A 16,443-nucleotide genomic window follows, 5' to 3' on the forward strand; every position below is an offset into this window, starting at 1 on the left:
ACAATGGGGAGGGAGCGCATGCGGCCCCATGCGGCCGCCTCTAGGAAGTGCGCTGCCGTCGGCTTCTTTTTTCAGCGCCTTTATGCGGCCGCACAAGCCAGAGAGTTGAAACTGGCTGAACTTTTCTAGAGCGGTGCGCCGAGCGCATATTCAAACAACCAATCACAGCCAGTCATCTACCACTCTGCTTGTAACCTGACACCGGAGCTGCCTGCCTGTCTGGCTGTCTCCACACAGACCATTGAGATCCGCGACAAAACTAATAATAATAACTACACGAATACACTACTAAAAAGCTAATAAAAAGCAAAGGGCGAACTGTGGTGTCAGGCAATAACTATATATATAATTAATATACAATAAAGTTATTCAAATATGCTATAATATGTGCAAAACCGCGGCATGGCTGTAGATTTCTTTCTGTCATCTACAAGATGCGCGTCAAGCCAGCTCTGCCGGCGCACTCCCAGCATGTTTCACGGAGAAATATGCGCTAGGTGGACGCGGGCCCTAATACATCTCCTCCACGCCCTCCAAACATCATCACTTGGGAGGGTGCATACTGGAGATACAGATGTTTGTCGTAATCCTTCTGACTAATTTCCATCACATCAAGCCACTAACAGATACCGGTACACACTCTACCCTCATTCTTAACCCCAACAAACCCCCTCCCCCACCTTTCCCCAAAATGTCATGACACCCTTAGGCATAAAAAAAAATATTGTTTGTTTCCCATTGGTTGTCAGTTAGGCCATGCGTAGGTAGGGAATTTATTTTATTTTTTTATTTTATTCTTTCCCACGGCGACTATGGATAGGGAATTTCTTTATTTAATTAAAATGTTCACAACAACATGGATGCATGTACTCTGCCAGCATGTTTAATATCCATAATACTAAAGGTTTGACTAAGATTTCTATATTCTATTATATATTATATTTCTATTTTCTTTATTCTATAAAAAAAAAAAAAAATCTGATTTTTTTTAACTCATAAAATATATTGGGTCGCACCTAAATCGGCAGAGTCGGTCGGCAACCGGAAACAAACCATTATTTTTGTTAGGCCTTATACCTATGGCCCCCACCCCTCTCAGTTTCAGGTATGAAGCTGTTCCTCATTCAGTGGGGGTCCTCTCACTCCGGGTGTCCTAGCTAGTCACCTCGTTGAGTCATCCAGCCATTCTATTGACTAATTTTTTTTTATTGAAACTGTGACTGAGGTAATAAATTGTATTAACCGGGTCTCTTCTGACTGAGTAAGTTATTCAGCTTCGGATACTTTCCACCCCAATTCTCACTCACTGACCATCTGGCAGGGACATATTGTCGGCTGCATGCACAGGTAGCACTGTGGGTCTGCATGGTTTTGTGCTAGTTTCTTTTATACATGCACATATACACAAGGGGAAAAGGTTGATTTTCTGTAAAAAGATTTATTGACAACTGTAATCCTTATAACATTTGTTCCCATCAGAGCAATGTTAACAGTGCATACCACCTTATTTTCCCTGTTAAACATCCTGTGAATATGAATCACAGATTCATAGAAATTATTTCACTGTCTGGGGACCGAAATAGAGTATCTCTCAGAAGAATAACGTGGCCCAAGTAATATATTACTATTCAAATATTTCCCTGCGATTAAGTATATACAAGGCATCTGGGACAGTGAAGAGTATAGGTCAAGGCAGTTAAAATGTCTGGGAGGACAAATTAAGCATTACCTCGAGTGGTTCAGACATCAGGGTGGTGTGCAGACTGCAAAACAGCTAAAGGGCAAAAATAGCACTAAGCTATTGGACAAGGAAATGGTACAAAGATATACATTGTACATTTCGTCAAAAAAGACACTTAAACGTTTCCTAGGCAGGGGAAATCCTGTACATGTGAAACCATATTCAGAAGATGTAGGTTATATTTCAGATAGACCGATGCAACATTCACATCTCAGCTTTGCTCGCCACTGTGTATTGCGCAATGTTGTGCATGTTGTGCCACTTGAACAAAAAAGAATAATAACACACACCACGATCCTTTTAAAATTGATTGGAGAAAGCCAATATATCATGAATTTATGAAACAGAGGAAATTACTACAACCTACTGTAAAGCTATTGGCTGCACGTTTGAGGTCAGCGGCACTGGGGTTAAAAGTTCAATTCCATAAGACATAGGACATAGGGACATAGGACCATATAAGACATAGGACATAGGGACATAGGACCGTGCGCTGCCTCTGTTGAACATAATGCCTGAGGCACTTGCAAAGTGTTTCCTCTGCTGAGATGTGAACTTGGCTCAAGTCTGGCTCTGGCTCTATAGGGTAGGATGGGTAGACAATCTTACGTGTACATTTTCAACCCATTTTACATCACAAACACAGCAATTTGATCAGAGCATTGTTCAATTTACCTATAAAGTACCAACATCCTTCTCTAAAATGTTTTCGGTTATGGACCCTAATGATCGTCAAACAATATAATATGCCCTAAGTAGTAATAATAATATTACTATTATTCAAGTAGTTCTGTATACTTATTCATGTTCAAGTACTTCTGTAGATTAGCCTGTCCCTCTGAGGAGCAGATAGAGGGCAGGGACAGTGAGCGCTGCAGCAGTGTAGGCGAAGACAGCGTTATACACATTGGTCCTACTGATGTGTCCCTCCAGGCTCCTGTGTGTCTCCTCCACGCTCTTCATCACACTCTCAGACTCCCACGCTAACCTCTCTGCTGCCTCCATCCTCGCTAGCTGCTCCATCCTCGCTGGCTCCTCCATCCTCGCTGGTTCCTCCATCCTCGCTGGCTCCTCCATTTGTGCTGGCTCCTTCATCCTCACTAGTTCCTCCATCTGCGCTAGCTCCTTCATCCTCACTAGCTCCTTCATCCTCACTAGCTCCTCCATCTGCGCTAGCTCCTTCATCCTCACTAGCTCCTCCATCCTCGCTAGCTGTCCATCAAACTGTTGTTGGGCCTGTGTTTCAGCATGTTGATGAGTCTCCACCAGCCCTCTCACTGCCAGGAGTTCACTCTCTAACTGACTAATGCCTCGGATGAGCTGGCCTATTTGCGGCTGCAGGGACTCCAAGAGGGACCGCGTTGTCTCACTGCACACACTCAGTTCTTTCAGGGCTTTGTCTGAGGGACATGGCTGTGGGTGGGGGTGGGGCTGAGGTCCTGGGGGAGGCACCATGACTGGGGCTGACAGCGTAGAGTGCCTGTCTTCTCTCCTCTGGATCTCAGCGCTGTCCACGGTGACCTTGAGGGTGTCTATGAGTCCGCGGAGCTGCTGCTGCTGGGCGAGGTGGGTCCCCGCTTGCTCTCGGATGGCTTCCTGAAGGCTGACTGGGCCTTTCTGGGCCTCCAGCAGAAGGCTCTTCAGCTCCTGGACATGAGACATGAGAACAACATACTGTAACAAATGGTTGTAGAATGAATTCCCCTTGAGGGCGCCATGGTAACAACAGTATGCTTAGCCTTTCTTTAATGAAGTTGTAGTATGTTAGACATTCAAATGTTCCTGCATTGATACTGTATATGCATCAGGGATGTGATTGCGCCTTAAGAAACAATACTTTTTTTTTCACACTCCATTTGAATGAATGAACACATTTTATTTGTATATATTTAACTGTTCACAGGGAAGAGGAAGGTGGGAGAGGAAAGGGACAAAGAAAATGAATCAAATATATCAGTGTCCCCCCAGTCATCCTGGCTCAAACACTAACGTTATCTTTTCTTCTTTGCAACCAGATTGTGCAACACCTGTAACCGCCTCCTCTCAAAGTCTTGCCTACTGCGAAGGGCTGCAGCTGGACTAATGGACTCTTTTGCTTTTCTTTTACTCTCAGCTTGATTTTGAGAATGAAGGTGGTGACATTTCTCCACCTCAGCTTCTTGGCTATGTCTAGGTTGGCTTCTGTACCTCATGCTTGAGAGTTTGATGTTTGAGAGCTTCACATTAACTGGACAACTGCTTGCTCTCCCTTGAGTAGTGTTGAGTGGCAGACTGCGGCACTGCTTGCAAGTAACCTTCCCTGGTTGGTCAGTTTTACAAAAGCAATCCAGTGTTAGTGTGTTTCCTAGTGTGTTGACGTCTTTACAGCCAGGGTGCGAACCATGGGGGAGCTAGGGGAGCCATGGCTTCCCTAGATGAGACATCAGCTCCCCTGAAAACATGATTTGTGAATTTTTGGGGGGTCTCTAAAATACTGACAATAAATGCTATTTTTGCCATGCATTTCTAATTTTTCTGTAATTTTCTGTATCGTCATCATCGTGTATAATGCGTAAAATTAGGCTATTTTGATGTATGATTCATGATTTGCGCACTAATTCACCATTGGTTCAATAGATGGTGACATGCATGCTATTCTTGCAATTACCATTTGGAGCGTGGCGGCGCTGCAGCCTGCAGGCACAAATCAAACTTCACCCGCCGTTTTAAAAGAAAGAAAATACAGGTATTCAGGATAATGTCGAAAGTTAAACGAAAAATCAAAGAAGTAAGCCTTCTAACCAATTTTGGTTTTACAAAGAAGGCGAAGCAGCCAATCGACTCGACTGAGCAGGAGCCGGTAGGAGCATACTTCTTCAATCGCAGACCATTTTAAATTGACTGCTGGCGACGCTAACAACCTGCTGCGGGGACTACTTCTGTGACATGCCGATTTTGAGAATTGGGCAGATCTTCACCATCAGGTGGGTGGCGAGTAATTTTAATACTGTAAAAGCAGTCTGGAATAACTACCCTGCTTTAGCGCGCCACTTTAAAACAGCAAGTGAGGACGCATCTCGCAGGCAGCTGATCCCAGGACTTTGTGGTCGCTTCTGTGTTAAGGTAAGACCTTCTTTTCCTAATTACAGTAACTGTATTATTATCATTATTGCTCATTTATAAAATGTCTATGGTATGATTATTGTGCGTTGGTGGTTACATGCGCAGCTGCGCTTGTCTCGTGTGTGGGTGCGTGCGGCTCTCACCCTGTCTTTTAGTACTGACCAGGGTGCTGACTGGTGTGATAATGTTGCATTTGCCTATTGTAACTGAGGGGTACAATTCCCTGACTGTATTGAATAAGTATGGTATCATTAAACCACTACTGAGTTATGTACATTACTACTGGCCATACAGTACACATGTATATGAGATGAACACCCCCACAATAACACGGCTTCACAAGAAATACTGTTTAGAAGAATATTTATTAGAAGAGCACGAAGATTATCTTACATTACTTATCAAGATTGAGAGTTGCGCTTGTAAGGCGAAGAATGTGCATGAATAGGTCAAGAGCGTAAGTCCATGAGCATATTACGCAGGAGATAATTAATACCACCTGTATCATAAGAATTATATATGGTACACTAGTAGATCAGCTGGAGATACTAAGAGGGTTCCCTCCGGTTGTAAGCCAGCAGGGGAGAGGATTTGTCGGTAGCAAAAGTCTGGGTCAACGAGGAATAAGGAGACTCCAGGTACAGGAGACAGTGCAATAATCCCTTGATCCGTAGACAAACAACAGCTATTCTCCGGTATGCAGTGCCGCATGGAGGAAAGCTAGCCAGCCTCAGAGTACTAGAGGCGGGCTCGACGGTGCTCCTCACAGGGTAGATCCCACACAGTAGTGGGTGTAGACGATTCTCCGCTCCAACAGCTACAGGACCAAAGCAAATATAATCCAGCCGAAAAGGGCTCTGTAGTCGTCGGGTAGGTTATCCAGTGTACATATCCACACGGTTCTCGTCTAGGGCTCCTCGGATGACGGCACCAGGTTAGGCCGCCCAGCCTGGATAAGCACACTAGCTCGGTACGATGAAACGTTGGTAATGCTGGTCACTGTAGAACGGTAGCCGCACGATACACTATACATAATAGACTATTACTTAATAATAGAATAGGTCGAACTCGACGATACAGCGTTAAACTCTGACACTTCAGCTATCAATTCGCACGCGGTCTCAAGGCTCTATTTCGGGGCAAAACGGGCCCACTTCACCGCACGTTGTATCGTGGTGTGAGGCTTCAACTTATTGGGGTAACACGTTTCGGGTAACTAACTGCTGTATCCACCTGCAACGTATTTATTTGTAAGGTGAACAATCTAGTACCAGCCTTATTTCTGTCTCGTATTCCTGCGCAGAACCGGGCATGTCCAGGCATGTCTTAGCGGTGACTTTGAACTAGACATTGGGGGGTATGGCCGTGGCGCCTAGGGGATCGCTGTCCAATAGGAGAACGAATATTATGGTCTGGCCTGTACTAGGTAAAGGGATATTCCGTGTATATGTACAAAGAATATACAAGGGATATCAGACGATATACAAATACTATACAATATATCTCAAGTAATAAATATATATATTCGGTTTAATCTGACCCTTTGTAACAGCCGCCTCCTAATTAGTCCGCACCTAATTAGATAAGCAGAGACAGATTAACCACACTGTCCACTACTCAATGTCCGTTGTGAGGAGTAGGGCAATTCACAAAGTCAGGGGGTCATGGTCGTCATCAGGAGAGTCGGGGAGCCTTGGCAACTCTATCAGCCTCGCCACGGGTCGGGTGTATGTCCGCCCTTGGACGAGCACTTCTGCCGCTCTAACCTTTCCGTCGGCACCAGTGATCACTTTGCTTACGCGGCCGGCCGGCCACATAGCTCGGGGTAGTGACTGGTCGATAATCATGACGACTGTGCCCTCCGTCAAATTGTCTCTTTCTTTCACCCATTTCTGGCGGGTCTGTAGAGACGGTAGATAGTGGAGGAGGAAACTGTTCCAAAACTTGTCAGCCAATACTTGACTGTACCTCCACATTCTTCGGCCGTTCGCTTCTTCAGGTCTGTACACTGTCTGTGGGAGCGCGGGGTCCAGCCGCCCCATCAAGAGAGTGTTGGGGGTGACTGGGTCGACATCTGCTACATCACTTGAGACGTAACCGAGGGGCTTTGAGTTCAATACTCCCTCGATCTCCGTGAGGACTGTCGTGAGGACTTCTTCCGCCACGGTCTGGGCCCCAAGCACGGCGTACAGGGCTGTCTTTATTGAACGTACTTCTCGTTCCCAAGTTCCACCGAAGTGAGGTGCATTCGGGGGGTTAAACTGGAAATGATTCTGAGAGGGACCGAGGTGGGTCTTAAGTTCTGGGCCCATAGCTTGGAAGCTCTCTCTCAGCTCTCTTTCTCCGCCTTTGAAGTTTGTCCCGTGATCAGACAATAATATAGACGGTTTTCCTTTCCACGATGTGAATCTCCGGAAGGCCATAAGGAATGAGTCCGTACTCATGGTTGTAAGGAGTTCTATGTGTATCGCTCGGGTGGTCATGCATTTGAATACAATACCCCACCGCTTCTCCGTTCCTCTTCCTTTCTTTACATACAGCGGGCCGAAACAGTCCATACCAGTGGAGTGAAAGGGCTTGTCGCCGAGTCGGAGGCGACAGGGGGGTAGGTCAGCCATCCGGGGTATACTGGGCTGTGCTCGCCACTTGCGACAGTCTAGACAGGTCCGCTGGAAGCGTCGTACTGCTTCTCTTCCTTGCAGTATCCAATAGCGACGTCTGATCTCCGCGAAGACTCTCTGCCCCGGCGTGGTGCACGTCCTCGTCGTATTTCTTTATGATGAGCTCTGTGACCTTGTGTCGGCTGTTTAAGACTATCGGGTACTTGACGTCATCCGTTAAGTCTGGGGCTCTCCTCAGACGACCACCCACTCTGATGAGATTATGGGCGTCGCTCTCAGGGGCCAAGTGGAGCAGTCTGCTGTCTGACGGGACTGGCTTTGATCCCTGCAGACAGTCTAGCTCGTCGGGGAACGAGTCTCTTTGGGCTCGCTGTAGCAGAAGGAGTTCTGCTTCTTCGTAGTTAGCTGCAGTAATGTCAGTAGTGGACGGAACCTCTGGGTGGTGCCACAGGAATGTCTTTAACTGCGCACTCTCAAGGGTGGGGCAGTCGTCTATGTTGGGATCTGTGGGGACTAGTGTGTGCGTCAACCCACAGAACATAGATTTCTTCTTCTCTGCCTCCTCTTCACTCGCCTCCCGTGGGGTGGGTGTAGGCCACTCTTCTTCCGGGAGCTTGAGGAACTCGGGACCGTCACTATAGAGATTGTGACGGGTGAGGTCATCCAGGGACATTCCCCGTGTGATGACGTCGGCTGGGTTCTGCTTTGTGTCCACATACCTCCAGCATGCTGCTTCTGTTAAATCTTGGATCTCTGTGATTCTGACTCCCACGAAGACCTTGTATCTACACGAATCGGACTGGATCCATGTGAGTACGGTCATGGAGTCTGACCACAGGATTGTTCTTTGTACCGGGATGGTGAGTTCACGTTGGATTAACGTGGCAAGTTGCGCTCCTACTAGGGCTGCGCAGAGCTCTAGACGTGGGATAGATTGTTGCTTGCGGGGGGCTATTCTTGAGCGAGCCAGGATGAAGGCAGTATGTATTTCTCCTCCCTCCTCTCGGGCCCGCAAGTAGGCCACCGAACCGTAGGCTACTTCGGAGGCGTCGCTGAAGACGTGCAGGTCCATCTGGCACGTCTCCGGCCTCACTGTGGGTGGGAAGTAAATGCGGCGTATGTTGACACCTGGGAGCGAGCTGAGTTCCGTCTCCCACTCTCTCCATGTGGAGGCAAGGTGTTCGGGTATGGGATCGTCCCAGCCCTGGTCCTTGTCCCATAGCGCTCGTACAATCATCTTTGCCCTGGTGGTGTAAGGTAGAATACATCCCAACGGGTCATATTGTCTGGCGAGTGTTCTGTATACACTCCGTCTTGTGGTCGGTAGGGAAATCGACCTTCCCTGCTCCTTGGTCAGGGGTGTGTGTCTATAATGGAGCGAGTCTGTTTTGAAGCGCCAGACTAGTCCTAATGTCATTTCTTGGGTTTCTCCTGGGATGGTCGCCATCCAGGTCTCGCTGCTTGCTGCCTTGTCCTCTGGGGAGAGGCTGCGCAATACTTGCGGGTCGCTACTGGCCCACTGCCGGAGATCAAAGCCGCCTTTGATCAGAGAGGCGCGGAGCTTGAGTAGGAGGGCCTCGGCTTCTTCTGGCGTCGAGACGCTTTGCAGACAGTTGTCCACGTAGAAACTATTTCCTACACTTTGTCGGACCTCTTCATCAGCTGTTGGGTCCTCTGCGACGTGTTTTTGCAGTGCGAACGTAGCACAGCATGGGCTGCATGTGGTTCCGAAAGGGAGGACTTCCCATTGATAGATGGATGGTTGCTCATCCCCGATCCTCTCTCTCCATAAGAACCGCAGCAGGGGCTTGTCCTCTTCCACTAGTCGCACCTGCAGGAACATCCCTTTGATGTCGCCGCTGATGGCCACCTTGTTCTGGCGGAAACGTAGCAACACGCCTAGTAGAGAGGGGCCGAGTGTTGGGCCGGGCAAGAGCTCTTTATTCAGATTTTGTGATCCGATCTGGTAGCTGCAGTTAAACACAATACGATCCTTGCCGTTGTGGTGGACTTTGTGGTGCGGCACGTACCATGATTCGGTCGTCTGATCGGCCTCTTTAATGTCAATTCTCTTTATGTGTCCCGCTGTGATTAGCTTGTCAATCTCAGCGCGGTACACAGTAGCTTGAGCGGGGTCTCTGGCTAGGCGCCGCTCTGTGTTCGATAGATACCGCTCCGTCGCTTCTTTTGGGGCGTGGAAGGTAGGCATACCCTCTCGCCTCAGGAGTGGAGTTGCGTATCTCATCACTCCGTTGACTTTGACTCTCTTTGTCCCCTGCTCGAGGAGGGCTATGGCATAAATGTCTTCCTTGGAACGAATGTGTTTCTTTTCGTTCTTAAAGGGCATTGTCTCTAGTGTCCATAGCCTCTCGACGTGCTGTAAGAGGGCGGTGTCTTCTTCTGTCACTCTGGAGTGGAGGCAGCGAGTGGCTGCTGTTCGGTTGGGAGACCTGGAGAGGGGGCCTTGTAGTGTCCATCCTAGGCGGGTCTCGACTGCTGCTGGACAGCCTCTGGGCCCAGTGTGGACCCGGTCCATCGGGACGATGAGGTGCGCATGGTCGGATCCTATCAGCAGGGTCGGGGTGGCACCGTCTAAGAGCGGTATAGGTAGTTGACGCAGGTGCACGTATTTGTCCATCAGCTTGGCGATGGGGTAGGTGTACTGCGACAGGCCTATGTCTTGGCTGGTGAAAGCGTTAGTGATCCTATACCGTCTCTCTGGCTGCCCGCTTGCTGCGATAGTGAAGGAGACGTTCTCACCCTTGATCGTCTTCAGGTCTCTTCTTATAGTCCGAATCGTCATCGTTTCTTCGCTCCCCCGCAGCCCCAGCTGGGCCGCAGCGGACGCGAGGAGAAGGGTCTTTTCTGACCCGTCGTCAAGGACGGCGTAGGTGTCCATGACCTTGTCCTCGTAGCTCAACGTTACGCGGACCACCTTCAAGAGCACCCGGGCGCCCCCGCTGCTGGCGGGGTCAATGTACATAACACTTGCCTTTGTGCTGCTTGAGGGTGCGGGCTTTCTTCTGTTACTGTCATGTAAAACGTCCAAGTGGGCTCCGTCACACCGACTACACCTCTTCTTTAGGCGGCACTCGGCTGCCATGTGACTGCGCGCACAGCGGCGGTTGGACTTTATCCATTGACTCACCTCGTCGGCGGTCATCTTCTTGAACGTGTCACAGTGTGACAGCCAGTGTTCCTTTTCGCAGTACTGGCATACAATCTTCCACTTCTCTTTCGTCGAGGGGGTACTGTGGTTCTTGTTGCGCGGTACTGATTCGGCTTGGTGCATGACGGTCACCAGCCTGCGGCCATCGTTTGATCTCCTAGGTCCCTCTCTGGAGCTTGGTACGCTCCGCACGAACGTATCCAGTCGTAGGCTGCTGACTTCTCTCGCCAGGAAGTCGGCCAGGTCTAGGAGGGATGGCTCGGGACCGTTGGGATCACGGTGGTCCTTTTGCCGCCTGAATCGCTCTTGTCGGGCGGGCGGAAGCTTCTCTAATATTCTCTCAACATTAGAGTTTGCGTACAGTTCGTGCATACCCTTTTCCTTTTGTGCCCCCAGCATCCCTACCAGGGATTGTACCTTGATAGAGTCAAGTCAAGTCAAGTCAAGAGTTTTAATTGTCACGGCATACAGGTATACAATGAAATGCGGGTGGTCTTGCCCGCAACGATGTGCAATACAGTGGTCAAAAACAAACATAATAGCTAAAAGTGAGTACATCGTTGCGGAGCTAAAACCAGAGGCGTCTGACCAGGGTCGCGTCCTCTTGATTGTTGTCTAATGAGCGATTGTCTGTGGCTGGCGGTAGACGGTCAATATTCCTTATCTCTTGTATTACGTAGTCCCATATGCGTCCATAACGTTGGTCGAGGGCTACTAGAGCCGCGGTGTATGGGGTACTTGAGTTGGAATATGCCAGCGCTATATTATACGCTCTGGGCACCTTCAGGTGCTTGAGTAGGATAGCATACTTGTACGTCTCATCTGGGACATCGGACATCATTGTCTCTAAGCACATTCGTAGCTCTGTGTACTGTGCTCTGTTCTCGTGTGTGAAGTCCGGGAACGTCGGTGTGCCAAGGTACGATGCCATGGATGGCTGGCACATCGGTGAGCGTTGGGGGAGAGGCCTCCTAGGCGAGTCTCCTCTTACGTGTCGTGGTGGGCTGGTACCTGGCGGGTACCAAGGCCCGTGTACCCAGGTGCTGTTCCTCTGGGCTGGTCGTGCGTCAAGCTCACCCGTGAGTTGAGTCGGGGGTCTGTAACGCAGGGCCTCGGGGGTAAAGCCTGGGCTGTACTGGACCTCCTGGTCCTGTGGAGTACGATGCTGCTGTTGGGCTTGACTTTCCTCCTCTCCCTCTTCTTCTTCCTCTGCCAGGTCTTCTAGATCCTGTAATCGTCTATTTAGTCTCTCTGCGGCGTAGGCCGGTTCTTCCCTGTTGCTGGGTCTCGCATGGACCGGTCGGGGAGGGGGTTCGGAGAGGTGTATAGGCTCTTTCTGTTGGCCGGGCTCCGGGTCGCTTGATCGGGTAGGACCCTTGTCTTGACGAGGCCCTGGAGCTACGTGCGGAGGGAGGGGGGGTTGCCCTGGCAATCAGTTGCTCCATTATCTGCGCTTGTAATCGGTCGCGCTCGGCTTCGCGCTTGATGTGAGCGAGGTCGCGCTCTGCTTCGCGCTGGGCTTGGGCTGCGTCGCGCTGTGCATTGGCGGCTCCGCGCTGTGCATCGGCGGCGGCGCGCTGGGCTTCGGCGCGGTCTCTTTCCATATTTTCTTCCGTCTGGAGGCGTCTGGTCTCCAGGCGTATGCGGTCGTCTTCACTCCTTTGCTGCGCCTGGAAGCGCTCTCGCTCGATCGCAGAGTGTTCGCGTTCACTAAGGGCTTGCGCTTGGAGCTGCGCGTGGAAGCGTTCTCTTTGGTCTGCAGATTGTTCGCGCTCACTTAGTTGTTGAGCCTGCAGGCGGTCTCTTTCCATGGTAGAGTGTTCGCGCTCACTTTGGTGTTGCGCGCGGAGGCGCTCTTGTTCCATGGAAGAATGTTCGCGCTCGCTAAGCGTCTGTGCTTGGAGTCGATCGCGCTCAGTGGAGGCTGCCATGGTGGCGATAAATGCCTGCGCTAGCATCTTGTCCGCCTCGCTGGGGGAAGACGCTGATGGAGGTGATCGGCTTCTGGCAGTGCTCGTTGGAGATCCGTTCTCCTGTCACGCTCCGAGGAGGTCCATCTCCTGGGTGCGCGTCTCTTCTGGTGGTGGGTCGGGTTCCGTCCCTGGAGGGCTTTCTTTATCCTGGAGCTCTCCGGGGACTACCTCGTTGACGTTGGCGGGGGGTAAAGTCATGTCATGTCCCTCCTGGTCCCCCCCGTGAGCTTGGTCAGTTACGTTAGAACCCACTAGGGTCTCTACTGGCGGGGTCGCCTGGTCGGTGGGGTTTGACATACTTTTACTATCCGCTTTTTCCGCGTTTAACGTCTGTATAAAGCTAGGTAGTAGACTGGCAGCGTAGTCCTCTAGGTAACGAGGTGGCTGCCGTCTGCGCTCCGGGCGATCTAGCTTAGGAGAACCGTTTGTGGAGTGTTCATCATTGGCCATGTCAATATTAATATTATATTAATATTACGCTAATTACCATCCGGCTCGAAGGACCAATTGTAACTGAGGGGTACAATTCCCTGACTGTATTGAATAAGTATGGTATCATTAAACCACTACTGAGTTATGTACATTACTACTGGCCATACAGTACACATGTATATGAGATGAACACCCCCACAATAACACGGCTTCACAAGAAATACTGTTTAGAAGAATATTTATTAGAAGAGCACGAAGATTATCTTACATTACTTATCAAGATTGAGAGTTGCGCTTGTAAGGCGAAGAATGTGCATGAATAGGTCAAGAGCGTAAGTCGATGAGCATATTACGCAGGAGATAATTAATACCACCTGTATCATAAGAATTATATATGGTACACTAGTAGATCAGCTGGAGATACTAAGAGGGTTCCCTCCGGTTGTAAGCCAGCAGGGGAGAGGATTTGTCGGTAGCAAAAGTCTGGGTCAACGAGGAATAAGGAGACTCCAGGTACAGGAGACAGTGCAATAATCCCTTGATCCGTAGACAAACAACAGCTATTCTCCGGTATGCAGTGCCGCATGGAGGAAAGCTAGCCAGCCTCAGAGTACTAGAGGCGGGCTCGACGGTGCTCCTCACAGGGTAGATCCCACACAGTAGTGGGTGTAGACGATTCTCCGCTCCAACAGCTACAGGACCAAAGCAAATATAATCCAGCCGAAAAGGGCTCTGTAGTCGTCGGGTAGGTTATCCAGTGTACATATCCACACGGTTCTCGTCTAGGGCTCCTCGGATGACGGCACCAGGTTAGGCCGCCCAGCCTGGATAAGCACACTAGCTCGGTACGATGAAACGTTGGTAATGCTGGTCACTGTAGAACGGTAGCCGCACGATACACTATACATAATAGACTATTACTTAATAATAGAATAGGTCGAACTCGACGATACAGCGTTAAACTCTGACACTTCAGCTATCAATTCGCACGCGGTCTCAAGGCTCTATTTCGGGGCAAAACGGGCCCACTTCACCGCACGTTGTATCGTGGTGTGAGGCTTCAACTTATTGGGGTAACACGTTTCAGGTAACTAACTGCTGTATCCACCTGCAACGTATTTATACGTAAGGTGAACAATCTAGTACCAGCCTTATTTCTGTCTCGTATTCCTGCGCAGAACCGGGCATGTCCAGGCATGTCTTAGCGGTGACTTTGAAATAGACATTGGGGGGTATGGCCGTGGCGCCTAGGGGATCGCTGTCCAATAGGAGAACGAATATTATGGTCTAGCCTGTACTAGGTAAAGGGATATTCCGTGTATATGTACAAAGAATATACAAGGGATATCAGACGATATACAAATACTATACAATAGGGCTGGGCGATATGACGATATTATATAAATATCGGGTACAGTTCATTAACGATACACTTTTTTAACGTATCGTGGATATCGTGATGTTTTGCCCAAGAGGATTGTGTCGCGTCAATCTGGTCCACCCCGTTCAAACTTTTGAACAACGCCGCTCCCACACACACACTACTGCATCAAAGTTAGTACGTATGATTAACAAAGGCATTCGTTTTGTGGCATCAACATTATATAGTTACACGTTATATAGTTACACATCAGCGTATTTACCCAAACATAGCAACGTCCAATGACGACATAGATAGCAAGCGTTACTGTTCATATCTCAGTCCGTGCCGAGTTGTGCGTGCCCATTCTGCGGTCTGTTAATAAAGTTTTCAATCAGACAGATGTATGGAAAGGCTTTTATTATAACATTTGTTGCAGTAAAATCATTATGCCTCGTTGTCATGCTGCGGTGCGCTAGTAATCACTCGTCGGCTGCGGTGAGCTGTTGTTGTTGTCGTTGAGCTGAGCTCTCGTTAAAATCAAGGAGGGCATTCAGGAAGTAAAAAAAGAATAGCGCTGCTTGCCGATTGGTGCTAAGAACAGCAGGGCGGGTACAAGCGGTGTGACGTAATTGGCAGACTCGACTGTCAATCAAAATTATTCTGTTGCCGGCTGAATGATTGAACGAATGAACGTTATTAACGATTGCAGAATGGGTACAATACAGTACAGCTCAATACAACAACAGTGGACTGACTGGAGGATGAAGACCAGAAAAAGACTTTCGGCTTTTTTACATAAGGGTCCTCCATTTTCAATTCATCAAAACATTTAGAGACATACAAATATATAGTAGTTTCATAAAAATGCTAAAATCCTATTGATTGATTGATTGATTGATTGATTTAAAACTTTATTAACATATTGCAGAATGGGTACAGTACAGCTCAATACATACAATTGTTAAGGGGATGCAGACCAGCGAAAGACTTTCGTCTTGTTTACATCAGGGTCCCCCATTTTCGATTCATCATATTTCATTTCTAAATTATATAATATCTCATTGCTAAATATATGCAATATATAATCTAATAATCCAATAATCTAAATCTAATATATAATATAAAAATGCTAAATGCATGGGTATTTTATTTTGTCTTTAATGTTAGCTTGCAAACTCAAATACTGTCTTGGTAAGCCTCATAATGAATTGTTTGGGGAAAAAAAGAAAAACATCGTGATGCGTATCGTGTATCGCCGAAAGGTCAGAAAATATCGTGATATCATATTTAGGCCATATCGCCCAGCCCTACTATACAATATATCTCAAGTAATAAATATATATATTCGGTTTAATCTGACCCTTTGTAACACCTATAATAATGTTAGACTCGATGTGTTTGGTCGTTGACTTGTTGTTCGGTATTGGTTAATCCGTGTGTTTATGTGTAAATAGGACTCTTGTGTGTGAAGTTTAGTGTTGGATCAGAGGGGTTATTCTGAGCATGTGTATTTCAATCATAGCTGTCAACATTGGGATTTGAAAAAACTGCAGATTTAGAATAGATATAGAAAGGGCACATTGTGGTGTATCATAATTTATTTGTTGAATACAATAGGATTTTTATAATGTTGACACAAATGAAGGAATATTTACACTAAGTTCTCTTTTACCTCTTATTTAATTCATTCATTAATTTAATTGTAGGTACTGTTTATATTGTACATGTTACTTTAGTGTTTATTGTCTCTTTCTATATACACCGTGGGAAGGGGGGCACGTAATTGGAAAATGACAAAGTTGACTTTGACTTTTAACATGTGTCTAGTGTCAGACACTAATTGTAATGGTAAAAACGGATACTGCTGTAATATAAAGTGAAATTGTACCATTCCTCAATGTATCAACTTTAAACATACACTAAATGTTAATGTTAGAAATGTTAATTTCCATTATTTCCACCATGTGCAACATTTCCTAAGAACAGCAATGTCCATTCTATCAACTCCAAATATGTGCTATGAGCTCAATTCTCCCGGTGCA

At 47.9% G+C, this 16,443-nt stretch overlaps 1 protein-coding gene across 2 annotated transcripts in view; it reads right to left on the bottom strand.

Annotated features, from left to right (window-relative positions):
- Positions 1-1,418: 1,418 nt before the first annotated feature.
- Positions 1,419-16,443, bottom strand: part of ccdc51 (coiled-coil domain containing 51) — a 45,777-nt gene continuing 30,752 nt past the window's right edge. For both annotated transcript variants that reach the window (XM_084316029.1, XM_084316028.1), the window contains exon 6: positions 1,419-3,388. In XM_084316029.1, the coding sequence (XP_084172155.1) occupies positions 2,567-3,388 (822 nt within the window). In that variant the 3' untranslated portion in view covers positions 1,419-2,566. The remainder of the gene's footprint in view (positions 3,389-16,443) is intronic.

Source organism: Notolepis coatsorum (genome assembly GCF_963971535.1).
Source record: "Notolepis coatsorum genome assembly, chromosome: 6".
In the NCBI taxonomy this organism is placed as follows: Eukaryota; Metazoa; Chordata; class Actinopteri; order Aulopiformes; family Paralepididae; genus Notolepis; species Notolepis coatsorum.